General features: G+C 40.9%; 2 protein-coding genes across 3 annotated transcripts in view; both read right to left on the minus strand.

Moving 5' to 3' along the window:
• LOC309857554 (ral guanine nucleotide dissociation stimulator-like) overlaps nt 1-26,782 on the minus strand; it is a 265,178-nt gene that overhangs the window by 82,003 nt on the left and 156,393 nt on the right. The gene's annotated exons all lie outside the window — the stretch shown is intronic.
• On the minus strand, nt 2,673-25,029 carry LOC309857553 (ubiquitin carboxyl-terminal hydrolase 12-like; the record flags this gene model as incomplete). The annotated part of the gene is made up of 5 exons (XM_082750276.1): nt 2,673-2,751; nt 5,357-5,554; nt 19,097-19,180; nt 19,299-19,375; nt 24,817-25,029. The coding sequence occupies 5 exons, from the start codon at nt 25,027-25,029 to the stop codon at nt 2,739-2,741; spliced, it is 585 nt and encodes a 194-aa protein (XP_082606402.1). The 3' UTR covers nt 2,673-2,738.

Genomic DNA, 26,782 nt, shown 5'->3' on the forward strand with positions numbered 1-26,782 from the left:
ATCTTCGTCGGTGTGTGCAGCGAGCCTCGGGGGCTGCTGGGGTTCTGACAGATTACTTCTTTCCCGGGTAAAGAATGACGTTTGAAAACAACATAACTGCTACGACACCAATTTTCCAAGCACGGCCTCATCCTGAAATGTCCGAGAACTTGAGAGTGCTCAGGACTGGTGCGCCCCCACGGGGCCACACGTTCCTTCATCCTTCCAACTATGACAGGGAGATTCTGACAGTTTTTTATGGTGCTGAGATTAAAGCTGAACAACTGATTTATAAACTCTAACAAAGGACAAATATTAGCCAGAGATATCAGTTCCTCCTGAAAAAGAGTATTTATCTCCTCGCATTGCAAATTTTTCTTAAGGTATCCTAGGACTTTAAAATAGAGTTTAAAATTCACCTTCAAAATAGAAACAAACAAAAGGACTAGTAAAACTGACAAAAACTAATAAAAATATGCTCAATTTTACTGACAGAATCATGGGCACTTCACAAAATACTTACGTCTCTACCAGTTTTAAGTAAAATAAATAAGAAAAAAAATGATAATTACAAAGCCAGTCTTTCCCCTTGGGAAAACAAAAAGCCACTTTTGACCAATTGTTCCCTACATATACATATACTGTATATTATTATAAGCTTCTTCAGAGAAGCAAAACATATTTGCCTTCCTGACACTGGATTCTAGTGAGCTGAGTTCTGACATCAGGAAGGCAACCGCAAGTGTTGGGCCCAAATGCAGTTCTGGTTTACACTTGAAAAGACACCAAATATTCCTTCTGTGTGGCTTCAACATGGGCAAATTTACGCAGTGTGTTCGGTGTGATCTCCTTAAATGATCAATACAACCTAGCACAGATTCCTAGTCTTTCTACAGCACCCCCAAGAAGTTCAACTCATTACTGGTGCAATTAATAAAGAGAAATGCATATCAGTTACTGGAAGGCTGTTTTACAAGAGGAGCTGCTATCTCTGATTTCACTTCCTTGTTGTGTGGAACTGCACAGACAGCATGATACCTGAGCAAATAAATCAACTACCATGATAGGAAGAGCGTGTTAATCCATAGTCTTTGCTTTATTGTGTGCAAAGTGTGCTACTGCCCCCTGAGCTTCCTGCATTTCTCTTGTCTTGAAAAATCAGTGCTTGATCCTTTCCAAAATAACCAGAGAAGAAATGAGGCAGAAAGTATCTCTTCATCACGGTCCCGCTCAGTCCAGAGACTGATAGAAAAGGATGTAACCAGACTCTGAGTTCTTTGAGATATCTGATGTCAACCCGTAGAATTCTTCAATAGCTTGTGCATCTATTTTCTGTGAGGCAAAATGGAAATATTAGTACAGAAATGAGCTCTACAGTCCAGTAAAGTCTTGCACATTTCTTAGAATCGTGCCTCTCATTTTCCTGCTTATGTTTATAAAACAGCTCTGCACAAGAATGGCTTAAGTTAAAAAGACTGATCATGCCCAGTATTGGTGAGAAAGTGCAGTAAACAGGGCTCCCACACGTAGCTGGCAGGAAGGCAGAATGGAACGGAGACCTTGAGGAAATGTTTAGCATTGTCTTGTAAGGCTGAACACACAACTAGCCTTCGATCCAGCAAGTCTATTCCTAGGGAACAGAATTACCTGACCCACTTGAAACCACCAATTCCCAACCATTTGTGACCTACGAAAACGGCAATTTCTTATGGTCCTACCTAACAATTACCCAAGAAAAATGAGTGCGTATATCCAGCATTAGATAGGGGTGATTGAGGCAGTTTTATTGAGAATAGTCAGGAAGGGATAAAAAGGCAAATCTCTAACTTGTTATATTCTTACAATGAGAAATTACGGAGCAATAAAAAAGAACCACTACCATAGGCAGCAAGAGTGAACTGCTAGATACAAAAGAAGTCACACTGGAGGAGTCCGTTTATAGTCAAACAGAGGCACAACTAATCATAATGATCAGTCATCAATAGTGGGTTCAGAGGACGGTGGGGAGTGGGAGGGAAAACTGTGAAGACTGACCGGGAAAAGGATAAGGGGGCTTATCGGAGGGTGTTACCAGTGTACTCTCCCTTGGTCTGGAGAGTGGTTACAGAGTGTGCATGTGCACATACATACGTGTGTATGCAAACCCACACATAAAAAATTCAAGTGCTGGGGCACCTGGCCGGCTCAGTGGGTTAAAGCCTCTGCCTTCGGCTCAGGTCATGATCCTGGGGTCCTGGGATTGAGCCCTACATTGGGCTCTCTGCTCGGTGGGGAGCCTGCTTCCTCCAATTTCTCTCTCTGCCTGCCTCTCTGCCTACTTGTGAGCTCTGTCAAATAAATAAATAAAATCTAAAAAAAAAAAATTCAAGTGCTGCTTTAGATCCATATACTTTCTGTAGGTGTATTATAACTCAATCATTTTTTTTAGACAATGAAAGACTTTTTAAAACTAGTTCTCTTGTGGAAAGCTTTTCTTTGTTTTACTCTATGCATTTTGAAGGTCACCTGACCATTCAAGCATTGGGGTTGGCTGTTGGGGAGTAAGAAGTAGGAATCTGACTACAATCTGAAAACTTCAACAATTATCCAATATTCATCACCTGTCATATGAATGAGAGGCTGGGAGAAAAAAACTGAAGAGTAAAATACACACACGACTTTGAATAAAAATAAGAAATTCAGGAACTATTTACTTCTACAATGTCATCATCAAACAATAACCAAAAATCATGACTCTTAACTATTGCAATATAATGTCCTCAATTGGGACCACTAAAACAAAGAGAAAGAGAAGTTAATTATATACAATGTTTATTAATACCACTCTTCTATGCCCTTGACGTCATGTTCTATAAAGGAGAATAACTGAAACTGATGAAAATACTCCTTATCTATTCCTCCCCAAAATATCAAGCTACACTGATGTGAACTGGCCTTCAATTTTATAATCAAATAATCACTACTCTACTTTGAGAGCTATAACGAGCATTCTATTTACATAAATCTATGCTATTAAAATTGTTGTGGTCTTTGTAATAATTTTTTAATTGTAATATTTAAAATAATTTTCAAATTTGCTTCTCTGAAAAATTTAAATATATTTTTTAGCATTTGGGAGAGAGAAAGGATCAAGGGTCAGAGCCCCCTGAGTTAAACTACAGAACATACGCAGAATTTTTTCTAAGTTTTATTCCCTTGGCGATCATTTTTCTCTTGAGGAAAAATACCTTGTGATGCCTAAAAAAACACATATCACATCTATAGTTCTAAAATGAAGCTTGACCCTCAGAAACTTCTTTAAAAACAAATGACATTTTGCTAGTATTATTAGTGCTATTTTTAAGTACCTGGATCTTAGTCATTATAATTCTTGGAATTGCCTCTGCAGCTCATTTTAAACAAATCTGGAATAAAGAAATCTAGAAATGCATTAAAATGCAGGTGGGTTTTTTTGTTTTTGTTTTTTGTTTTGTTTTTCAAAAAAATCCTTTGCTTTATAAAGGACATGGCAAGGATTTTAACCTCTCGCAGATTAAGTAAGACTCAATCTTATAAAAGCTCCTATATAATTCTTTAAGTTTTAATTCTATTAGAATTATTATATTATAGAATTTGAGATAATTTTCAACACAAAGTGCTGTTTATGGTGAATAGCAACATCAGATAATCAGATAATAGAATAAGAACCCCCATGTATCCTTGCCTAGGCTCCTCTGATTATTAGGTGAAACGAGTACCTCAGGTGATAAAATGACAAAACAACAGTACTGCTCTTTTTCCACAGAAGAAAATACCTCAGAACCTTTTTTTTTTTTTAAGGCTTTTAATACTGAAAAAAACTAAAACAAAACAAACAAACACAAAAAAAAAATACAAAAAGCCACCAAAAAACAAGAACAAAACTTCCCCATTCCTATAGGATTCATCTAGAGTCTTGTGTTTTATAGTGAGATGATAAGAATTTTTTTTTTAATTTTTAAAGTGGTGAACATAAAGAAAAAGTCTCAGAAAGGCAGAGGAACAGAGCCAGACAGGAAAGGAGGCGGGTGGGCTGAGGACCCTTGGGTGTGAGACTGAAAAGGGTAGCAGCCTGTTCCTGTGGCAGAGAGGCAGTCTGAAGGACAAAAGACAAATGTTCACTACAGAAACTAGTAAGAGAAGAAAGGCTGGTAAACTTCACCCTACAAGAGCCGTGGCTTAGGGACGTGCATCCTGAACACAAGACATGCTCAGTGCAGTATGGTATGAATACATCCCATGGGCTAATAACTGCTGGTTGCTGTGGGGCTCAGAAAGGCACCCACAGCCTCCTGGCCTGAGGACACCGTGAGCACAGGAGAGACCTCTCCAAGAACACCGTACGGGGCCCCATACGATATAAAAGCGGAGTTGCAGGGGTAGTGCAACCTACAGGCCTCACCCAGGAGGGGGCAGCTGGGGGGAGGAGGGCTGAGGAAGTTGGTTACAGTGGAGCTGGGCCCTGAGACGGAATGAAAGGATCACATGCACGAAGTCCAGAAGTACCTGTCGGAAATCCGCGAGATGCCAGACACGCAGGAGCAGGACCACGGGAGCTGGGCAGGCACAGGCCTGCTGGCAATAGGCATCACCGCGGCAAGGATGCGGCAACATAAAGCCTTTACACTCTTGTATGAAACGTAACTACAAGTAAATCTTGTCAGTAGAAAATAAGGTTTGAAAATGTTTTCAATCTTTTGTTAATGGGAGGATCACTTCCTGTTTTAAGAAGTGCCTGTTCTGCTACCGGAGACGGCCCCCCAAACTGATAAACACACACCGTACCGAGCAGTGAGTTACTGCGGGCAGGACACATCCAGCAGCTGGGTGAACACAGAGGCGTGGCCCCAAATGGAGCAGGGCTGGATGAGAAGGGCACCCAGCACGGCTTTCAGAGAGGTCTGAGGAGGCCAGGAGGGGAAGGCGGCAGGGGGATTGCAGTGAGAGAAGAGGAATAAGGAGTCGGGGAGGGAGCCCAGCTGTGACCAGGAATCTCAGAGCTCACGGTCTTGTGAGCAGAGCAATTCCAGGAACCCCAGCATCATCCAAGCAGAGGGAAACCTAAGAACTGTCCCTGAATCTGAAGAGGCTACAGCACAGTTGTTAGGATGTGAAAAGGTACTCTAAGGGTGTCGTTATTGTTAAGAACACAGTAGCAGCAGCTAAGTGATTTGCATTCCCCCTTTAACAGTAACACCGTGGCAGGTTGTTAATAGGACTGCATTTTGCGTAGGATAGCGTGGACATTCAGGGGGTACTGTACGAAGCCACGCCAGCCACAAATGGCAGGCACAGAACATCCTGCACACCTGCCCCACGGACAGAGATCCTGGCCCACACGGCCCACGGCTGCGCTTACCTTCCACAGTGAACCACCACGGCGACAAGGTCGTACATTCTGTCAGGATTGGTCGCATCACCAGAGGTGTTAAACAGACGAAGTTCTAAAGGAAACACTACCCGGTAAGACAGTTTTGTGTATCGATGAAGCTGATCCATGTATTTAAACCTCTTCAGGTGCAGAGCCAGAATCATGGGCAGTTTTTTAACTTTCATCCTATTCAAATAAACACGGAAACAAAATTTCAGGAAAGGCATTCAGAACACATCTTTAAAAGAACTCTCAAACTTTCTGATTCCATTAACAAACAGGTCACGGAAAGTGTGAGTAGCCCAGCACTGACCACTTTTGCGTATTCCTACCCGCTATTTTTACATCGGTGAAGCAACATCCCGAATGTCTGGTGAAGATCCCACCCCCACCAGCACCAAACAATGTAACAGGACTTTGTACTCCATACAGCTTCAAGACAGATGGACTGGCCTCAGTCCTTTGTTCAGAAATCTGTATTCTGAAATACAGGCCCCCAGGATCGGGCGGACTGCACAGGAGGCCGATACGATGGGTGGAGGAAAAGCAGTTCCTCACAGCTGCTGACTCCTCTGGGTGTACATGGAGACCGAGAGCTGAGTGTTCCATCGGTCAGTAGAACTCACTAACAGGTGGAGGACAGGCGCAGTGAGAAAAGCATTACTAAAGACCATTCTGTGAAAGGGGTTTGCCAGAGGTAAATAGCTCCAGATCAAGAATGAGGACGACATGTATTCTAGGATGGGAGTTAAATGACCTGCAAATTTAGGAGAAAAGTTTTTAACTGTAAAACAACTGGCCATCTTCCACATTCTGGACAATCTTTAGTATGCCCTTCAGTGCCATTTCTCCCTGGCATGACCTCTGCACTTCTACTTCATCTAACAGAAGTTTATTCTTCTGAAGGCTCAACTCACATTGTAACCCCTGGCATCAGTACCTCCTCCCTTCAATCCCCCATCGGCACTTCGTGGAGTCACAGTGGGCGAATACGGTTTATTACACCACAAAATATTTAATGACTGTGGGTTTTTCTCTTCTAGGATCTGAAATCTTGACAGGTAGAAACCCTTTTTTCCCCCATTTTATTTCTCTACTGAACAACACGCCTGGCACACAACAGATAGTTGACAAATGTAGCGGAACTGAATTTTGTTTGTGTTCAATGAAGCAAAATGCTTTTTATAATTAAAAAATGAAATTTACTAAGCCAGTGTCTCTAATGAAATGAAAACAAGAATCATTTTGTAGCATTATAGAAAATCTGCATCCTACAAATCTTAAATGTGGTGGGCAGCTTATTATTCCAGAAACATTTACTATTCTACCCTGACCTTTGAAAAAGATTAGTAAGAATAAACATAAACAGATAATCATTCCTGGAAAGAAATCCAGCGGTGTAAGAGTCTTTATGGCCTTTGCCTCAGTAATCCCACTTCTAGAAGGGAAATAAATATTCTCAAATACAAGACTTCTCAAAAAAAATTTCTAGAGTTATCTTGTATTGTGAAAAACTGGAAAAATCCAGGAGACAGGCGTATCACAGAGATACTGTGAGTTAAGTTTCAGACAACCACAGGTAAGTAAATATTGCAATACAGCCAGTGAAATGAAATTTTTGGTTTCCCAGTGCATATTAAAGTTAGATTTACACCATACCATTACTATTAAATGAGCAACAGCATTATGTCTAGAAAAACAATGCAGATACGTTAATTAAGAAATACTTCATTGCTAAAAAAGGCAAACCATCATCTAAAACTTTAACAAGTCATAATCTCTCTGTTGGGGATGAGAGTCCTGGCTCCCTGCTGATGGTGGCTGACTGATGAGGGCGGTGCCACTGCAGGCTGGTGGGGGCTGTGGCAATTTCTTAAAGGAAGACAAGAAAGTCTGCCACATCGACTGGCTCTTCCTTTCATAGAGGATTTGTTTGTAGCACAGGAGGCTGTTCAAGTGTTTCACCCACAGAATTTCTTTCAGAATTAGAGTCAGTCCACTTAAAGCTGCTGCTGCTTTCTCAGCTAAGTTGATGTTAGATTCTAAATCCTTTGTGGTCACTGCAACAGTCTTCACGGCATCTCTCCCAGGAGCAGATTCCAGCTCAAGAATCCACTTTCCTGGCTCATCCACGAGAAGCAGCTCCTCATCCGTCCAAGTCTGATCATGAGACGGCAGCCGTGCGGGCCCATCTTCCCTCCCCACTTCTAACCCCAGTTCTCTTGCTGTTTCCACCACCTCTGTGTCTCCGTGGACGGCCTGAACCCCTCCAAGTCCTCAGGGACGGTGGGAACTAACTTCTTCCAAACGCCAAACAAATGTGGATATTTTGACCTCTTCTGATTGTTCTTAATAGTATCCCATTCCAGGAAGCATTCAGTTGACTTTGTCTGGATCCATCAGAGGAATCACTTTCTAGACAGCTAGAGCCTTATGAAATATATTTCTTAAAGAATAAGACTGGAAAGTCAAGATGACTCCTTGATCCGTAGGCTATGGAACGGATGCCGTGTCAACAGCCATGAAAACACTCATCTCATTGCACATCTCCATCAGAGCTCTTGGGAGACCAGGCGCAGTATCAGTGAGTGAGCAGCAGTATTTCAAAGAATTTTTTTTCTGAGAAGCAGGTCTTAAACAGTGGGCTTCAAATATTCAGTAATGTTGGAAACAGACGTGCTGTCACCCAGGCTTCATTGTTCCATTTCTAGTGCACGGGCAGAGTAGGTTTAGAGTAATTCTGAAGGGCCCTAGAATTTTCGGAATGGTCAGTGAGCCCCGGCTTCAGCTGAAGTCACCAGCTGCATTACCTCCTAACGTGAGAGTCTGCCTGTCCTCTGAAGCTGTGGAGCCAGGCACTGACTTCTCCTCTCTAGCTCTGAAAGTCTTTGACGGCATCTTCTTCCAGTAGAAGGCTGTCTTGTCTACACTGGAAACCTGCTGTGGTGTGTAGCCGCTTTCATCGCTGTTGTAGCTGGACCTTCTGGAGAACTCGCTGCAGCTTCTCCCCCGGCCCTTGCTTCTTCACCTTGTACTTTCTGTTACGGAGCTGGTTCTTTCCTTCAACCTCAGAAGTCTGCAGCTTCAGACTTCTCTCTGCAGCTTCCTCACCTCTCTCAGCCCTCCCAGAATCACAGAGACCTAAGGCCTTGCTCGGGGTCAGGCTTTGGCTTAAAGGAATGCTGGGGCTGGGTTGCTCTTCTCTCCAGACCACTTGAACTTTCTCCATATCAGCAACAGAACTTTTTTCACTTTCTTATCATTCATATGCTCACAGGAGTAGCACTTTTAATGTCCTTCAAGATTGTTTCCTTTGCACTCCCGACTTGGCTGATGTTTGGCACAAATAACCTAGCTTTTAGTCTATGCTGGCTTTCAACATGCCTTCCTCCCTAATCTTAACCATTTCTAGCTTTTGATTCAAAGTGAGAGACATGTGAGTTTTCCTTTCACTTGAGCACTTAGAGGCCACTGTAGGGCTACTAACTGGCCTCATTTCAATTTCGTTGTGTCTCAGGGAACAGAAGGGCCAGAGGAAAGGAGAAGAGGTGGGGGAATGGCCAGTGGACAGAGCAGTCAGGACACACACATGTATCAGGTAAGCTCATCATCTTATACGGCATGGTCTATGGTAACCCCGACAATTACAAGAGTGACATCAAAGATCACTGATCACAGATCACTGTAACAAATGTAATAATAATGAAAAAGTCAGAAATACCGTGGGGATGACCAAAATATGACATAGAGATGTGAAGTCAGCAAATACCATCAGAAAAAGGGCATTACTAGACTTGCTTGACCCAGGGATGCCATAAAACTTCAACTTGTTAAAAAAAAAAATGCAGTATCTGTGAAGCACAATAAAGTGAGATATGCCTGTGCCTACACCCACCTTACACAAGCCCCTTTATGCAAAAGGGAACCATCACCAACTCATTTTTATTTTATTTCTTTTCAGTGTTCCAGCATTCATTGCTTATGAATCACACCCAGTGCTCCATGCAGTACGTGCCCTCCATAATACCCACCACCAGGCTCACCCAACCCCCCATCCTCCTTGCCTCCAAAACCCTCAGTTTCTTTCTCAGAATCCACAGTCTCTCATGGTTTGTCTCCCCACACTCCGATTTCCCCCCACTCACTTCTCCCCATCTCCCATCTTCTCCATGTTATTCCTTATGCTCACAAGTAAGTGCAACCATATGACACTTGACTCTCTCTGCTTGACTTATTTCACTCAGCATCATCTCTTCCAGTTCTGTCCATGTTGATACAAAAGTTGGGTATTCATCTTTTCTGATGGAGGTGTAATACTCCATAGTGTACATGGACCACATCTTTTTTATCAATTCATCTGTTGAAGGGCATCTTGGTCCTTTCTACAGTTTGGTGACTATGTGGTAGAGTTATGGACATTGGGGAGGGTATGTGCTATGGTGAGTGCTGTGAAATGTGTAAACCTGGCAATTCACAGATCTGTACCCCCGGGGATAAAAATATATTATATGCTTGTAAAAAAATTAAAAATTAATTTAAAAATTAATAAAATAAAGAACAGTTCCATCACACACACACTCAAAAGAAAGAAATTAAAAATAGAGCTTCCCTATGACCCTGCAATTGCACTACTTGGTATTTACCCCAAAGATACAGATGTCGTGAAAAAAAAGGGCCATCTGTACTCCAATGTTCATATCACCAACTCATTTTTGAGACCAGCATGAACCTGACACCAAAACCTGACAGAGGTTTAAGAAAATTACAGACTAATGATACCCCTCATGATATTTCAAAGATATGAAAATCAAGAGAACATTATCGAACTGAACCCAGCAACATATAAACCTCAGTCGGGGATGATACAATAGTTCTAAATGCAATGATGTTTTTTCCTCGTGTTCTTTCTAAAGACCAATAACTGTAAAAATGGAAAGACTTCTTTATATTCCTAAATTAGCAAATAATAATAATAAATACGTAAGGGGCATCTTAAGATAATAGATAGCATCCTTCTCCTCCTGAAGAAAAGAAACCTTGACCCCACTTAAATTTTACAGAAATTTTACATCTTGGCAGAAAACGTATGCTTATCAGCAATGTGATTTTTTAAAAACAAGCATGTCCTCTTCCAACCTAATCCAAATATTTTTCTAGAAAACCAGGGAAGGGCAGACTTATTTTCTTGGCAAAAATGCACTGCCGACGTTACACACCAGGTCACAAATCAAAGCACTGTAAGAAGAGGCAGCAATCACATCCTTCCTATTCTAATTAGCTTCTGGCTAATTAGATGGAGGGAGCCAAGAAGGAAAGGGAAGAAGCCAGCTAAGGATTCAGTCTCTGGAAAGGTGGCACAGAGGGCAGCTTCAGCTCTGAGCTCTGAATTCTCTACTCTGCACAGGCAGCAAGGTAACTGGGTTTTCCAGTCTCATCTCCATCCACTGGTCAAAAGCCACTGGGGTAAAGAAACTCTCGGAAGCTTCTTTCAGCAGCAGACCAAGGAGAGTCCCTTGGAGAGGAGCCAGAGTGAGAGCATCCTACAGGAGTGGGGGCGCTGAAGAACGGGCACTGTCTGCCACCATTCCCGGACCTGAATACCAGCTACTCCACGGAGGCAACAGACGGCCCCAGGAACGCAGGTGCCAGGTTCCAAAGCTGTCTGCTGTTTTGATTTTTCACCCTTCCCCCCTGGTCAAGAAAAGCCAGAATCCACTCTTTTAAAGTATATCTTCCCATCTGTATAAGCCCTGTGAGCCCAGCAAAGAGGGCTGTACGGTGAATGTGGGCCAAAGGGCACTATTAGGCAAACTCTGCCAGAGCGAAATTTAATATCCTAACACAAGCACCTAATAAATTAATAAAATTCTGTTGGCAGATTAGTCCTTCTTATTTTTTTTTTTGAAGATTTGTATTTATTTGGCAGAGAAAGAGAGAGAGAGAACGAGGGAGGGGAGCAGCAAAGGGAGAAGAAAAAGCAGGCTCCATGCCGAGCAGGGGGTGGGGGTCACAGGACCCTGGGATAATGACCTGAGCCAAAGGCAAACACTTACCTGCCTGAGCCACCCAGGTGCCCCAGCAGAGAAGTTATGACCACACAGAAGAGTTCCGTAGTTGTACACACATGAAATCCCATTATTCTCATATACTATCCCATCCAGAAGCCTACCTGGGGTAGGCAGGCTAAGGAGTGAGAGGGGAACAGAGGCTAGACCAAAGGTGATGAAGACACCATATGACTGAGTTGTCAGCACTGAGAGGAAAGGCAGCCCCCCAAAGTCCCAGGAAGGTCCCATGTTCAAAACCTAACATGATGGTACTAGGAGGCGGGGCCTCGGGAGATGCTTAGGTCATGAGGTTGGAGCCCTAAGGAATGGAACTGGTATCCTTGTAACAGAGACCCGAGACAGTCTGCCAGCATCCCTCCAGCTCGTGAGGACGCGGTGTGAGAAGGCACCTTCGAGGAAGCAGGAAGAGAGCCCTCATGGGCACAGGGCATGCTGGCGCCTTGATTTGGGACTGCTAGCGCCCAGAACTCTAAGGACGCCCCTGGCGCTTGTCACACACCCAGTCTATGGTATCCTGTTACAGCAGGCTACATGCCAGGAGTGACAGGGCATGTGGTCACGACAAGGCTGCCAACATGACACTAGCCGTGACTAGGACCTGCACATGGAAGAATCGGATACGGAGCTGGTTGTGAAAATGGAGCAAAATGGAAGAACTTGCCCTCAGAAACAGGAAGGACCTCAACGACTAGACCAGAGTAGATGGGAGACAGAGGCCATGACACCTCGATGCTGCTGACCTGGGCACCGCACGGGTCTTCCCCGATGCCTCACACGGCCGGCCCCAGGCCTGGAAGTGAAGAGTGAAGAGAGGAAGGACGCCTAGCAGAGAACAAGTCAGGCGGGCTCAGCCCCCGGTGCAGCCACTCACTGAACCCTGCTCTGAGGCAGAGTAGAGTGACAGCAGAGCAGCTTCAAAAAACATCCCCCACCACCCCCACGCCCAGAGGACAGGAAAACACCTTGGAAAGCAAAGCCATCGGAATCCTAATCCTCACATTCCAGTTCCCTGAGGGAAAGCACTTTGCTTTTCCTCAGGGGCTTTATCCTCCCACTGGGCATCAGCTTCTGGCTGTTCACCTACATCTGCCAAGCCCAGGTATACAGCCCTATACAGTCCAACAGGTGGGCCATGTAAAAGGAGTCCCTGCACAGATAAATTCTGCATAAAGATAGATAAAAAGATAAATTTCTCCCATTCTGTGAGTCTTCTCAGAGTCTGTAATATGAAGCATGAATAAATAATGAAGAGGAAATTTTATTATAGAGCGAACTCATTTGATCATGGAATACTTCTTTTAAGGTAACATCTCCCAAATTCATTCTTGAGGATTCCAATACTGAAACCTCGAGTTTTGAGGAACACATTGTCTGTATATAGGAACATATATAATCTGAATGAAGGCCAAACCACATGCTTTTTTCTTCTGTGGTTAAGAAACACGTAACATAAACTGCACCTTAACCCTTTCTAAATGTATAGTATAGCAGTGTTTCCAGTTAGGACCATTGTTGTGCAACAGATCTCTAGAACTTTCTCATCTTGCACACGGAAACTCTACACCCACTGAACAACTCTCCTTTGCCCCTCCCCCAAGACCCTGGCAACCAGCATTTTACTTGTTGCTAAGAATGTGACTACTTAGTCTTCATATAACTGGAGTCATCCAGAAATTGTCTTTTTGTGATTACAATGTTTCTTTTTGGCTTTTGTGATTAGCTTATTTCACTTAGCATAATACACTCAAGATCCATCCACCTGGTGGTATAACCAAATGTCCTTCTGCTTTAAGGCAGAATAATATCCACTAGATGTCCATCCCACATGTTCTTTATCCATTCATCTGTTGATGGACATTTAAGTTGTTTCCACCTCTTTGTTAATGTGAACACTGCAGCAATAAACAAAGGAGTACATATAATCTCTTTGATACACTGTTTTCAAATTCTTTTGGGTGTGTATCTAGAAGCAAGAATGCTGGGTCATGTGGTAATTCTGTTTTTAGTATTCTGAGGAGCCTCCATACTGTTTTCCAAAGCAGCTGCACCACTTAACCTTCCTACCAACAGTATACAAGGTTTCAATTTCTCCCCATTACCAACACTTGTTTTCTTTTTGCGATGTGACTTTTCTAACAAGTGTGAGGGGATACCTCACTGTGGTTCTGATTTGCAGTTCCCTGATGATCTGTGACATTAAGTGTCTTCTGATTAGCTTGTTGGCCATTTTTTATCTTCTTTGGAAAACATTCACGTTCCTTGTCCATTTTTTTTAAAGATTTTATTTATTTATTTGACAGAAATCACAAGTAGGCAGAGAGGCAGGCAGAAAGGGGTGGGGAAGCAGGCTCCCCGCTGAGCAGAGAGCCAGACGTGGGGCTTGATCCCAGGCCTCTGGGATCATGACCAGAGCCCAAAGCAGAGGCTTTAACCCACTGAGCCACCCTATGTCCTTGTTCATTTTTAAATTGAGTCCCTGGTTTATGTTGTTGAGCTATAGGAGATCTTCATGTATTCTGGATATTAACCTCTTATCACATACTGGTTTTCAAGTATTTTCTCCCATTCATGCCTTTTCACTCCATTTATTGTTTCTTTTGTTATGCAGAAGTTTTTGAGTTTGTTATGGTCCAGCTTATTTTTGCCTTTGTTGCTTATGCTTTCAGTGTCCTACTTAAGAAACGATTACCAAAATCAATGTCATGAAGATTTTCCCATGTGTTTCTTTTTTAAGGAGTTTTATAGTTGTGGCCTTACGTTTAGTTCTTTAATCCATGTTGAATTGAGTTCTGTATATGGTATAAGGGTCCAACTTCATTCTTTTGCATGTGGATATCCAGTGTTCCCAAAATATGTGTTGAAGCTGTACGTTATCTATCTGTAGCACTGGCACTCTTGGAGATCATCTGACTATATAAATGAGGATTTACTGCTGGGCTCTCTATTCTATACCATTGGCCTACATGTCTGTCTTTATTGCTACTACCACACTGCTTCGATTACTGTAGCTCTATAATATGTTTTGAAGTTAAAAACTATAAGGTCTCCAGCTTTTTCTTTTGAGATTGTTTGGCTTTAAGAGTCCTTTAAGATTTCCCATATGAAATTTTGGATTTTTTTTCCCTATGTCATCAGAAAACTCAATTGAGACTTTGGTAGGCATTAAATTGAATGTGCAGACTGCTTTGGGTACTATGACCCTTTTAACGTTAAGTCTTGCAATTCATAAACACAGAGTATCTTTTCATTGATTTTTTTACCTTCTTTAATTTCTTTCAGCAATATCTTCTATTTTTTTTAGTGCATAAGTCCTTGGCCTCCTTTGTTAAGTCAATTTCTAAATATTTTATTCTTTTTTGATACTACTGTAAATGGGATTATTTTGCTAATTTTCTTTTCAGATTGTTCAGATCGTTCAACAATCTTTTCAGATTGTTCAGATTATACACTAACTGTTCAAGTCAAGGTACAGAAATGCAATGGACTTCCACGTGCTGATTTTGTATCTGTACCTCTGCTGAATACTTACTAGTTCTAACAAGGCTTTTTGTTGTTGTTGTTTAATCTTTAGGGTTTTCTGCGTACAAGATCATATTATCTGTGAACAGAGATAATTTAACTTCTTTTCCCATCTGGCTGTCTTTCTTTTCTTTTCTTTTTCTTACCTAACTGCTCTAGGACTTCCAACACTATGTTGAATTAAAGAGGCAAGAGTAGACATCCTTGTCTTGTTCTGGATCCAAGAGGACAAGCTCTTCAGTTTTTCACTGCTGAGTATGGTAGCTGTGGGCTTGTCACAGAGGGCCTTCATTCTGTTGAGGTATGTTCTTTCTATCCCTAGTCTGTTGAGTGGTTGTTTTTTTTTTTTTTTTTTTATCATAGACAGGTGTTGAATTCTATCAAATACCTTTTCTTTATCCACTGAGGTGATCATGTGGTTTTTGTCCTCCAAACATACTGAAATCATTGCTTATTTATTTATTTATTTACTTGAAAGTGAGAATGTTTGCAAGCAGGAAGGGGGATAGGAGGAGAGGGAGAGAGGAATCCCAAGCAGACTCCACGGGGGGGGGGGGGGGGGCTCGGTCTCATAACCCTGATATCAAGACCTGAGCTGAAATCAAGAGTCAGGTGCCTAGCCAACTTAGCCACCCAGCACCCCCAGACTGAAACATTTTAATGTCAAAATGATTTTTGTTTAATTAGAATGATGATCTGTATATCCACTATCTTATTCTTTTATTCTGAGACTAGAAACTATAGACTTCTATAGTTGGTAGGGATCTTAGAGAGCAACTAATCAAGTGAGACCCAAAAGTTTAAATGACTTGCCCAATATCACAATGCAAGTTATCAGAAGGGCTGACACTAGATCCTAGTAGAAAATGATTTCTGTACTGCTATCTTTCCATAAACCCACACACAATTTATCCTATAGAAACAGCCTAAAACCTGTGTGAAAATGTGTGTATGGGTAGAGGTATACATACAAAATATGTTTATCAAAGCCTTATAGCAGTGAAAAAAGGGAACAATCTAAACTATTAGATTGAGAAACTCAGTAGATTATGGCATGCCCATATAAAAAGTACTATGCAGCACCTCTGAAGAATGATGTAAAAGTATACTTTCACTGACACGTCTGTAATTTATTAAGGGAAAAAATTATAAAACTCTACATAGAATTCAAATCCATTTCAAGAATTACATGTGTACACACATACACTCTTTAAAAATCTAGGATATGCACAAAAATGTTAACAATGCTTCTATAAATAACGATTGTTAACTGATTTATACTTAATCTGTGTTTTCTAATTTCTTGACAGAGTATATGTATTTCCCACACATATTAATAAAAGATCTACCATTAAATACTATATTAAATTCACATGGATGTCTTCAAAACAAGCAGCTGGAGTTGCTGGACAATTTCTAATTACTCATGTCTGGCTATTTGTGATTCTGGATGAAGATCAGCTCATGCTCACAGATGCACTTACCTCCATGGAACCAAAGAAGTTTATCACGGCACTCCTCTGAGCTACACTTAGTCCTCAACCAATAGTCTTAGGCACCTTCTACAACATTTTCAGGGTTAATCTAATTTATCAACCCCCATGACATAACCAAACTTAGGGGAGGTACTCTAATCGTCTTCACTAATAGAAGGGGACAATGAGTACTCTGTTTTGATTACTTGGGCCCATCACCTAAAACCTCTCCCTTCCTAATAGATACATGTGTCAAAATACAGATCAAAATACAGTCATTTAAAAATCTAAGTTCTTCTTCCTTTCATGAATGTTTCAGTGTAACCATTTAGGTAGGTAGGGCCCTCCAGGGTAGACATCTGGGCAGGCAGGGGAGAGGAGAAGACTGAGCAGAGCAGAAAGCATGTCTGTGCAATATGGAGTTGTGTGCACGCATAGCGGTTGAGGGGTAAGATCAGTTATGGACAGGGTCACTAACCAAGTAAGTAAATACAGAAGGATACTGGGAACCAATTTGTACTGTCAGAAGGAAATTATGAATATTATAAAGGACAAAACTAGAATGAACCCTATGGTGTCGGCTGAAACTGTGGATATAATTGTGACTTCATGGTTTCTCAATATAGACAGATCCATGATAATATAGACAGGTAGACGTAAGCATGTGTGGAGTACATACATACATACACACACACCGTCCAGCTCTTTTCACTAGGGGGCTCAGGAACACAGACATCCTGGTATCAGTGAGCATACCTATATACCAAAGTCCTGCTTCCTAAACATCATCCTCCTCCTGTAAGAAAGCAGGCCTCCTGGGATAAATGGCTGATACCAGAGTTGGGGCAAGGAGAGTACAAGACGAGCACAGAACATCTTGTTACGCTACAAAGTGAAGGGTCACTCAAGAATATGGGACATGCCAAAAAGACATGGGTGATAGCTTGAAGGGGCCCCCACTGGCCGAATGGTAATGGAGCATAAAGCACTGAATTAAAAAAAAAAAAAAATCCTTGAGTCCATGCTGAGATTTAGAAAATGAAAAAAATTAGAAGTCTGATGAGGAATGGGCATATTTACAACCTCAAAATACCTCCACACAAAATACTTATGAATTATATAAATGCACAAAACCATTGCTTAACAGTGAAGACCTCTGGGAGACATCACCACGGTCAAGTGCTCAAACAGAACAGCACCAGTAACAGGATGGGCAGGAAAGTGTTAACCTCGCAGGCCTCAGACTATCCTTTCTGGAAAGGCCTGCTGGCAAGGACAGTCCTTGGTTAACATACGAGAATTTGGATTTGAGGAGTGTTCCCACCATTCCCTAAATGATAGGAGTGTCTCAACAGGCCTAAATTGTCTGGACAAACAATATGGTTTACACTCAACACCTCCTTTCATTCAGAGGGTCTAGAATTCTGGAAGACAGAGGGGTACCTACATGTCTGACCCTCAGTTTAAAACCTTGGACACTAGGTCTGTAATGAGCCTCCGGGGGAGACGACACCTCCCCCATATCCTACTCAGTACTGAAGGAGGTTAGGTGTCTTGCGGGACTCCATGGCAATGAACTCTTGGAAGCTCCCCTGGCTTTCTGCTCTGCGGAGATGCTTTGCCATCTTTCCCTGTAACAAGCCTTGGCTTTGGGCCTGACCATACATGCAGAGTCTCGCGAGTCCTTCCAGTGTGTCTCAGGAGTGGTCTGAGGGACCCCACACATGAGACAAATTGGAATCATGGATAAGAGGATACAATGAGAATAGAGCATCACCTCTGTGAGATGCCCACCAGAATACATAACCTGAACCTCATCATAAGAACACAAAGAGGGGCAATCGTTGAGATGAACCCAAAGAGGGACAATCTATAAAATAATCTATAATTTTCAAAAGCGTCGAGATTTTTAAAGCCAAGAAAAGACTGTTTCAAATGTAAAAAGACAAAAGAGACATGAATACTAAGATAACATGTCTTTCTGAACTGGATCGTTTTGTTCCAGAAAGGACAGTACTGGGACATCCGAGCTAATAAAATACCTTCCACTAGAACAGTTAACATGCCAGCGTGACTTGCCCCAGGGGGGTGACTATGGCAATAGGGAAACTTCCCTTTGGTGGGAAACAGCCACTCACGTGTTCATGTTCATACCTTACGTTTGAGTGGTTTTGGGTAAATAAGCATTCTTGGTACTGTTCATACAACTTTTCTTTGAGCTTGAGATTGTTCCAAAATAAAAAGTAAAATAATAAGAATGGTGATGACGCGATTCCATTCCTCGACACCAAATACCAAATGAGAGAGAGCACAAGATCCTAGGTGGGGCTAGCAGGAGCGACAGTAGAGGCGAGGAAAAGCATCTTCCCCACTCTTTCTCCTCACCAAGACCAAGTTTACATAAAGCATGCAAGCTCCAAAGTCAAGTATTTTAACTGTACTGGTTGATGATTCTTAAACAACTTTCATTAAGTGGAGAAAATCACTGGAGGTTGCAGAGCTGACTGTTGCTTACCCAGGAATAACTTAGTGAGTCTTAATTACTTAATGATAAAACTAGGCATTTTTATTCTGTAGATTTTCAGGCATAACTTTCAGCTCGGAAAGCCCATCTACATGACCCACTGCCAGAGAACTACTACCAAATTTTAAAAACGTTACATTACCGTTTGTGTGCTTCCTGTTTGCTGCGACATTCTTCACAGTAATATTTGTACTCACTGCACAGAGTTTCTGTGTTGCTGAAACCCCTGTGTAAAATTCAAGATAAATTTCTTTAGTCTATACCAGAAAACTGTGTATTCATTTAAAAGTACTCTAAACCAAAGATATTCATTAAACTTCCAAAATAAGTAACTCTCCATTTACCTTAAGCAGTGAGTGATCGATGTGTTTTGTTCCACATCAACAGAAAGGTCTAAAAAATCTTCATCTTTGCTGCTTATCTGTAAAAATAGGGAATTACCTCTGATTTCTTTAACTGTCAGTAAATCATTGTTCTGAAGTGACAGAATTAAATGCATTCTTTCTATTAGTAGTAGTAAGTACATGAAGAATTCATCTTCCACGAGTTCAAAAGAAATCTACTGGATCTGGATTATCCAAAAGGACACTGAGTAAAGGACTCTCAACACACGTACAGGTTAAGCAGCAAAGTCCACCTGTGACTGATACCCTTTCCAGCAATGATGAGGATGGGAAATCACATCATTTTCCAAAACCTTGGTATTATGGTGAAACAAGAAACAAACTGCCCATATATACTAATTCTTAAAGAAAACACGGGCTAAGACTAAATGGGGACACTTGGCAAAGGGCATCACACCTGTGCTGTTTTATTATTCAAGGAAATAATTTTGCCTAAAATGCCAAATTACAATCTTCACTGACAACCAAATTATAGTCTTCATCGATGACCTCCTTTAATCCTTCTTCTTCTTCAAAAATAAAATCTAACATAAAGTACTGTTTGAATTATGGGTAACTCATCTGATTTAAAAAAAATTCAAGTTATTACTTATTCATTTGAATTGGATTAGGACAGAACTTCAGAAATCAATTTTCCTAGCTCTTCCCTTCAAAGACTCTATGCCTAATGTTAGCACACAACAGGAGATCTCTTGACTGTACCTCTCACACACAAGGGCTATAAGCCCAGTGCAGTAAATGCCTTCCTGCTTCAACAGTGCATCAATTTTATAAGATCAGCATCATTAACTTGTGACAGATTACGTGGCTGTACATACTATGTACTTACACAAACAGGAGTAGCTATGGGTACCATGTACGTACATTCTAGGGACACCATGAGGGAAATGACCTGGATCTCAAAAGATTCAGTGAAAAAGAGAATAAGAAAGACTCGTCACAGAGGAAAGGGAACGTGAGGTCCTAAGGAAAAAGAATCAGCCCATTTTGGGAGGAAGAAGGGTAGGATGTCAAGGGATAGTATGGGACAGACAGGCGAAAGCCAGACTGAGCAGGGCCTTATGTGTAGGCTAAAGAGAAATAAAGATTAGAGAGTCTGGTGTTTCTCAAAATGAGGTTTGTGGTTCTCAGGCACGGCCTCAGGGGTCTTCATTTTAGATTTTGATCTTTATTATAGCATACAAACTTTGACATAACGATTGTTCTGGATCACCTGGATATATCTGAGTTACTACGTTTGGATTTACAGTTCTGTTGGTACTGGGAAACTACCAAGTGGGGCAGTATTTAACTCTTTAAAGTGTCTGGTTGTTGCTGGACTCGCCCATTCTAACGTCAGGTCACACCCAGGATGTGGAAGACTCAGTAAAGCCCTATAGGCTAGAGATGTGGGTGGGGAGTCATTAGCACAGGCGATAACAAAATGGAACATGACCCTCCCAAGGCAGAGCAACAAGCAGCCCAAAACAAAAGCCTGGAGGAAGCCCACATTTGAAGGATTAATAGCAGAAAAAGAATGGGACCAGAAGAAAGCATCAAAGAACAGAAGAACACAAGAAGAGGGTGCCATTACAGAAACCCAATCTTCTACCAACTGGGACATTAATCACTGTGTTACTAACATCTGCCATATGAACTCTGTCTCCCCGAAGCCCACTCTGAATCTGCACAACTCCGTCCCACTCCCACCTGGATAGGTCAGCTCCACTGTTGTCCAACTCCCACAGACTCATGCTTACTTGAACTACAACATACTGTACTGGAATTACCTATCTGTTGGAAGCCTGCAAGCTCACCTGTGAGCATCTTGAGATCAGAATTGAGGTCTTACTCATCTTCCGCCAACCTCTACCCATCTTCGACCTGGCATAGTTGGTACTCAAACAGTTGTACGAAACTAAATGAAGAAATGCTAATATATTCATTCTGAGAAATTCTCAATTTCATTCCTCTAGCTGAACTTGATAAAGGCATGGTACTAATGATCATTTACTGAGACTGCAAGAGGGCGATTGAGATTTTGAGGAAATATTCTCAATTCATACCCTTAATTCTTATGAGACTATCTGCAAATACATATTGCAGACCACAGGAGGACCTAGCTAGCGAGGAATGGGTGGAAGGATCACTATCCATCCATTACAAGTAAAATTAATAAATATTTGAGCAAAACAAGAATGGGTGATATCACTTTCTCCATCTAATCCTCACTCCCATCATCCTCAGTCTGTAACATAAACTTCAAAGACCTTATATCACAGTATCCCCAAACCCTCCCAAATCTACTTTGCCAGCTTCACCTATTACTGCATTTCTCAACACGCTAAACAAATTTAACTATTTTCTGTTTTATCGAAGAGGATGAGTTATACATATCTTCTAACACAGACCAAACTCCATCATATCAAACATCAAAAGCATCTGTCAAGTTCTCTGATTGTACCTATTATTCCAACCAAACCACTGCTCTAATAATTGGACAATATATTTACTTAGAGCTCAGCTTAATAAAATTCTTCTTTATAAGATCTACAAAACTTGTGTTAAAAAACAAATGGAGTTGGTTAGATAGAATAAATATGAGTACTGAGACCAATTCCTGCCATCAAACATTGCCCAAACTCTTACTACAATTAACTAATGGCTGCAGCAGTGAGCAATAATCCTTACTCTAACCCAAAAACATCTTCACAGCATGTTAATATATTTAAACACTCAATTATACCTCTTTCACTTGATGTGAGAGAGGGTCACCAATAAAAATGTATTTCCACAAAAGAATTTTCTTTATTACTACCGTGTCCTTCATTAACTAAAATTATACTACTGACAACTATAATTTTCCAAATGCCTGATTATAGTTAAACAGATCAATGCATAATCAACAGTCAATAGATCATTAATCGGTATAGGTCATGGTTCTATTTAAAGACCCTATCTTTTAATTCATGGTGGAACCAAAACAGTCACCATATGCTTTGAGAGAGAGAGAGAGAGAGAAAGAAACTACAATATTACTTACATTAGAGCCAAAAACAAACAAAAAACCCCACTCATCTATACAAACATAACAAAATAAAATATGTACAAGATCAACATGAAAACTACAAGATGATTTCTTTCTAAATCAAAGAAGATGTAGATAAATGTACAGTCCATGTAAATGGACAGTTGGACTCAAGACTGTGAAGACGCAGTTTTTCCCAACTTCATCTACAGAGTCAGGGCAATCCCCTTTGAAATCACAGCACACTATCCTGTGGACAATGCTAGTTTTTAAATATTGTGTGATTCTACGGTTTATATGGAGACGCACAAGGCCCAGACAGACAAAGCAATAGTCATCATAACTTGGGAGGCAGGTGAATGGATAAGTGAATAAGTGAATGGATAAACTGCAGAATATCCACATCATGAAATATAATTAAGTGAAAAAAAGAAATGAGCTACAAAGCTACTTCTCTATGATTCCAAATATACAACTTTCTGGAAAAGTCAAAACTATGGAGGCAGTAAAATGATCAGGGATTGCCAGGGATTTGGAGAGGAAGGAGGGATGAATTTGTGAAACAAAGGGTGAAACTACTCTGTATGATACTTTAATGACAGACACGTGTCATTATACATTTCTCAAAACAGATGGAACCCCAGAACAGGCAATACCAAGACTGAACTCAAAATATGAACTACAGATTTTAGTTAATGTGTCATGGGGCGCCTGGGTGGCTCAGTCAGTTAAGTGGTTAAGCATCTGCCTTCGGCACAGGTCACGATCCCAGAATGGATCGAGCCCCACATCTGGCCCCTTGCTCAGCGGAAAGCCTGCTTCCCCCTCTCCCTCTGCCCGCTGCTTCCCCTACTTGTGCTCTCTGTGCAATAAATAAATAAAATCTTAAAATAATAATAATAATGTATCATTATCGGTCCATCAACTGCAACAAATGTATCTCATTAATACCAGACATGAATCATAGGGGAAAGTGGAAGAAAGGAGAGAAAGAGTTGGGAACTTTCTGTACTTTCTATTCAATTTTTCTGAAGTCCATTAATTAAAAAATACAATTTCCTATTGGCCTCACTCAACAAACTAGGTATGTTTATCTGATTTAGATAAACAAGTAACCATGCTATTCTTCCAAACATCCATAAAACATGTCTTATTTATCTTGCTTGTGAATTCTCTTTTCCAATGGATGATGCTACTCTTCTGTGCTATTACAGACTAGTCGTAGAACCATCATAGTAGGACTGGACCTGAGTGGATGCTAAATGTTGCGGGAGATTCTGGTGAACAAGATATTTGTGTCTCCCCACAGACTGCCTTTACCAAGGCATAAAAACAAGACAGTATCAACCAGAGAAAGTGAACAACACCTTGAATGAGAGATCAAAATTTTACCAACGAGAGGCAGACGGATATTGTGAGCCCACATGTGAGACCCTGAGAAAGACACGTTAACTGAATCACTCCAGCCAAGAATGCATACCTGCGTCTCAGTTAGAAGGAAACATCAGATAAACTCATTATGAGAAATGTTAGATTTTTTTTAAAAAAGGACAAATTCTTTAAAAATGTAAATGTCTTAAGAAGGTAATGATACTAAGAAAAGACTGGGCTATCTGACCCCACATAAAATCCATTTTCAGGCTTCATCCCTACTGCTCCGCTTTACGAAGTATCCAGCAGTGGGTACTTCCCCCGGCTTGAGTGTACACAGTATGCTTTAGTTTTTATTCCAACAATCAATAATAAACATAACTGCAGGAAAAGGGTAAGCAAATTAATGTACCTCCCTGACCTGTAAGTTTCTTATGGACTTAAGTAAGACACAGATGAACAATTTCCAGAACATGACTCTATGGCCTCTTACACAGAAATAAAAACAAATACAGTTGACCCCTGAGCAATGCAGGGGGAGTGACAGGTACCGAAACCTCCTACCCACGCTGCCACTGTGGAAAATCATCTGAGTCTCCAAAAAGCTAACTATAAGAGCCTTCGGTTGACCAGAAGCCTTATTGATAACATAAAACTTGATTAACACACACTTTGTGTATGTATCATAGTATGTATTTATAATAAAGTTAGCTACAAAAAGTGTCGTTAAGAAAATTATTTTTAAAAACCTCACATTTACAGTACTATACGTATACAAAATAAATAAATAAATAAAATCTACAAATAAGTGGACCCATGCAGTTCAAGCCCCTGTTGTTCAAGGGTGAACTACGGTCCAAACCGCAGTAAGAATTTTTTGGTTAGCTCAGGTACTCACTGTTTATAAGCAGCATTACTACAGAGCATACAGAGTACGAGAGCAAGTACAGCTTCGATAATTCATTTATGCTACACCTAAGAAATTACCACCTTCATGTTCATCTCTCACACTCCATCTCTAGGAAGTATTAATAAAAATGAATTAAATCTGCTCTATACAAAATTTGATGACATACTTACAGTTTCACAAGTAAGACATCTGGTTTCATTTGTCAGTGTTCCCTGAAAAATCTCGCGAACACACGTTGGGTCTGGTGTGCTGTTGTTGTTCTCATTGTCAATATTACCGTTAGGTAAACGGCCATTTTGTTTCTCCTGCTTTCTCTCTTCTTGTAAAATATCAGCAATTGTATTTAGCAGGTAATTTAAGAATCCATGGGCATCTTGCTGCATGTAGTTGTCAAAAAGTTCTAAAAATAAAAATATATTAGAGAATTACTTCAAAATAAATAACCTGATTAAAACTAGATGTAAAACAAATATCCAATATTCTATCAGAACTAAATACAAACGTCTGGTATTGTCAGTCATGTACAAGAAACAGATTATCTTTCACAAAAACATATGACTAAACTTGGAGAAAATACAGTTAAGACAAATGAGGATCTTCTTTTTAAAGCAACAATATTAAGTGATCCACGAGAATTGTGGGCCATGCATCCTAGGGATTCAGTCAGAGGTGAGGCCTGGAACCTGGAACTTTCCAAAGTTCCTCCAGGGGACTCGGATCATGCAGTCAGGTATAGGAAACATCGGTATCACAAATGTTCTATTCAATCCAGATAATCTCTAAAAGTGAGATTTTGTAACTCTGTGAAATGTTCCCTGTAACTATACAAATGAAAAAATATCACCGAAAACCAGTCACTAACATGAACTGCTTTATACCCAGCACTGGACATCACACCACTGAAACTGAAAGGCAAGAACTTCACAGGCAGTGTTGCAGGTGATCTTTTAACAACTCTGTGACTATGTTATTGTCATCTTCCAAATGAGGGAATGGGATCAGAGAGGGAAAGTCATGCCGCCAGGAAGTGGCAGGCCCAGGACACAAAGCAGGCAGTCCCCAAGCAGCCCAGCTGCATACAAAGCAGCCTGCCCAGGGAGGCCCTGCCCCACAACTGGCACCTGTTGCTCAGCGATCACACACACTGAGAAGAACTGGCCAGCAATATTTTACCTTTAGATACTCAAGGCACATTTAATAAATTCCAAAGATATCACAGCTGACATTTTTCAAATAAAAGACAACAAATTAGGAACAAAACTTAGGTAAAGTCTAAGATAAAAAGAACAAAAAATTACATTTTAGAAGAGCTACAGTTATGACTGCATAAAATTAAGTTTCTGTGCATTAGAAAACACTGAAAAGGTTTAAAAAAAAACCATAAAAACTATTAACAGCTTCAACACATAAAGAGCTTATACAAAAGGAAATACCAAGTGTGGAAATCAACAATTTATAAAAACAGAAGTCAAAAAGTTAAAAAATGTGAGAAAATGTTCAATCTATGGTAATCAAAAAGGCCTTGATTTTCTGGTCTGGAAAAGGGAATACCATCTTCTTTTGCAAAGTTACTGTACAAACAGAAAGGGAACTAGTGAAAATGTGGATTTGGGAAGTACAGTCAAAACAAATAAAGACTCATTTCACTCTTGGTGTCAAAAAGACCTGTAAGAAGCCTCAGATGTAAGGTGCAGCTGCTCGAGCAAGACTGTCCGCATTCCTAGGATGGTTCGACCTTTCATTACATGTATGTCACAGGCAATTTATTAAACCTCCTTCTTGGAGTTCAAGTCAAACTCAATAATACTAATGCAGTTAGAGCCACTCCCCACTTCTCTTCTTTAAACTTGTCCTGAGGGATTTGATTAGCCTCCAACAAGCCCTTTATGTTTAAGAACAATGAAAGCCTTGAGTCCTGAGAGATACTGCATTAGCCTATGTGGCGTTAACATTTAACTGATGATAATTTGGTATTGTATGTCCAGTGTTTTTTGCCCATGAGGGTCAGATCCAAGAGACTGTGACACCATTCCCCATCCCCTGTTGCCGCCAGAAGTCTGTGTGTCACTCCCGACACTGACACAGCTCACTGCAAAACCTCCCAGCTGTCTACTCTATCTTCCTGAGACAAACCAA

Source organism: Mustela nivalis, assembly GCF_964662115.1.
Source record: "Mustela nivalis genome assembly, contig: HAP1_SCAFFOLD_888, whole genome shotgun sequence".
NCBI classification, from domain to species: Eukaryota; Metazoa; Chordata; class Mammalia; order Carnivora; family Mustelidae; genus Mustela; species Mustela nivalis.